Raw genomic sequence first — 1,705 nt, forward strand, 5'->3', positions numbered from 1 at the left:
GAACCATCGATTCCTACTTATATTGACATAGTGCTCCATAAACGCTCGTTCGAATCAACACGACCGAGTAACTCATCTTTTTCCAACCAAAATCACACTTTAATTAAACCAACTTATAATTTCACTACTTTTAATAATCACAACTCAACTTTCAATTATTCTACGCTCACTTCTTCTGACCCCCATACTTGCTAAACATTCTATACCACTACCAACAACATAACAGCTAATAGTACAAGCATCGTCAATTATTTATAAAGGAGTACTACTAACGAAATCTTACCTTTAATGCGTTCGTCTTCGTTATCCATCTGGCCCTCAACTAAAGGGAACACCTTGCCACTAGCTTGCATCTTCTTTGGTCTCTGACACTGGCCACTAATGTGTCCTTCTTCGCTACAGTTAAAACAAACCATCTCTTTATGTCTGCAATCCGACATTACGTGTCCGGTCTTACCACAACGGAAACACCTCTTAAGCTTAGCATTACACACATTGCTCTTATGACCAGCTCGTCCACATTTGAAACACACAGTTTTAGCAGGAGTGTCTCCCCCACTTGTTTTCTTGCCAGAACCAAATTTCGGATCCTTCCTACCATCATAAGGTTTCCCACGGTATCGTCCTTCTTCTCGTTTCAACTCTAGAAATCTCACTCCTTTCTTTCCACGCACATCTTCTGGAAAATAGTTCTCCAAGAATACCCTACGGAAAAGTGCCCATGTAATTTCAGTGCCTTCTTCATCAAACCTCTGCCTGGTATTACACCACCAATCCTCAGCTCCTTTCATTAACATGCGAGTACCGAACCGAACCTTTTGCATATCAGTATAATTCATAACTTGAAAAATCCCCTCCATTTCTTTCATCCATGCTTGTGCCTTATCCGGTCCATATCCTCCTTCAAAAATTGGCGGATTAATCTTTCGGAAGTCTCTAAAAGCACGTAACTCATCCCCTCCTCTGATACTAGCATTCACGTGCGGCACTTGTCCAATTGCATCCGCCACCCTCGTCAGTGCCTCAACATTAACGTCCTTACTCTTTCCTGCAACCATTGTCTTAGGACATCCAACAACCGACAGGAAAATAGTATTGATCGTGTCAGATACACAAACCCAATACATGCGGAATAGAAAACGCAAATAACAATTAGAAATTAATTATCAATACTCAATTTCTAAACAAAAGACTAACTCTACTACTTGGCCGGACGGACCGACCTGCTCTGATACCAATTGTAACACCCCACTTTCCCAACTTATAGATTTATAATAAAAGTACACAGTTTATATCAGAGTATACCAGTAGGATGTCACATCTTCTAAAAATCATAACATTTAAGTTCATTTTATTACTCCATTTATTCATAAAAGAATTTCTTACACAGCGGAAATATTAATTATTCGATTTCATAGCACTACGGCTTAAAATAACAATATCCTCCACTTAAATTCGTGGTCCAACAAAATATAAAGGTAAGATACGTAACAAATCAAACAAAGTAAAACATAACAAATTCCCAATCCCGTGTTACGTATCAGAGCGACTCCTAAGACTGGATCAAGCAACACTCAACATCCAAGCACTACTCAGGTACCTGAATATCTGTACTCCCGAAGAAGCACAGACACAACAACAGAAAAGGGGTGAGAATTACATTCAATAAATACACGGTGAATTATCACATGCTAAGGAGTAGTAT

At 39.2% G+C, this 1,705-nt stretch overlaps 1 protein-coding gene across 1 annotated transcript; it reads right to left on the reverse strand.

The window, feature by feature from the left end:
• Nucleotides 1-248: 248 nt before the first annotated feature.
• LOC131658220 (uncharacterized) lies at nt 249-1,058 on the reverse strand. Its single transcript, XM_058927542.1, has one exon. It carries the CDS (start codon nt 1,056-1,058, stop codon nt 249-251), a length of 810 nt encoding a protein of 269 aa, XP_058783525.1.
• Between the last annotated feature and the right edge of the window lie 647 nt (nt 1,059-1,705).

Source organism: Vicia villosa, linkage group LG3 (assembly GCF_029867415.1).
Source record: "Vicia villosa cultivar HV-30 ecotype Madison, WI linkage group LG3, Vvil1.0, whole genome shotgun sequence".
NCBI classification, from domain to species: Eukaryota; Viridiplantae; Streptophyta; class Magnoliopsida; order Fabales; family Fabaceae; genus Vicia; species Vicia villosa.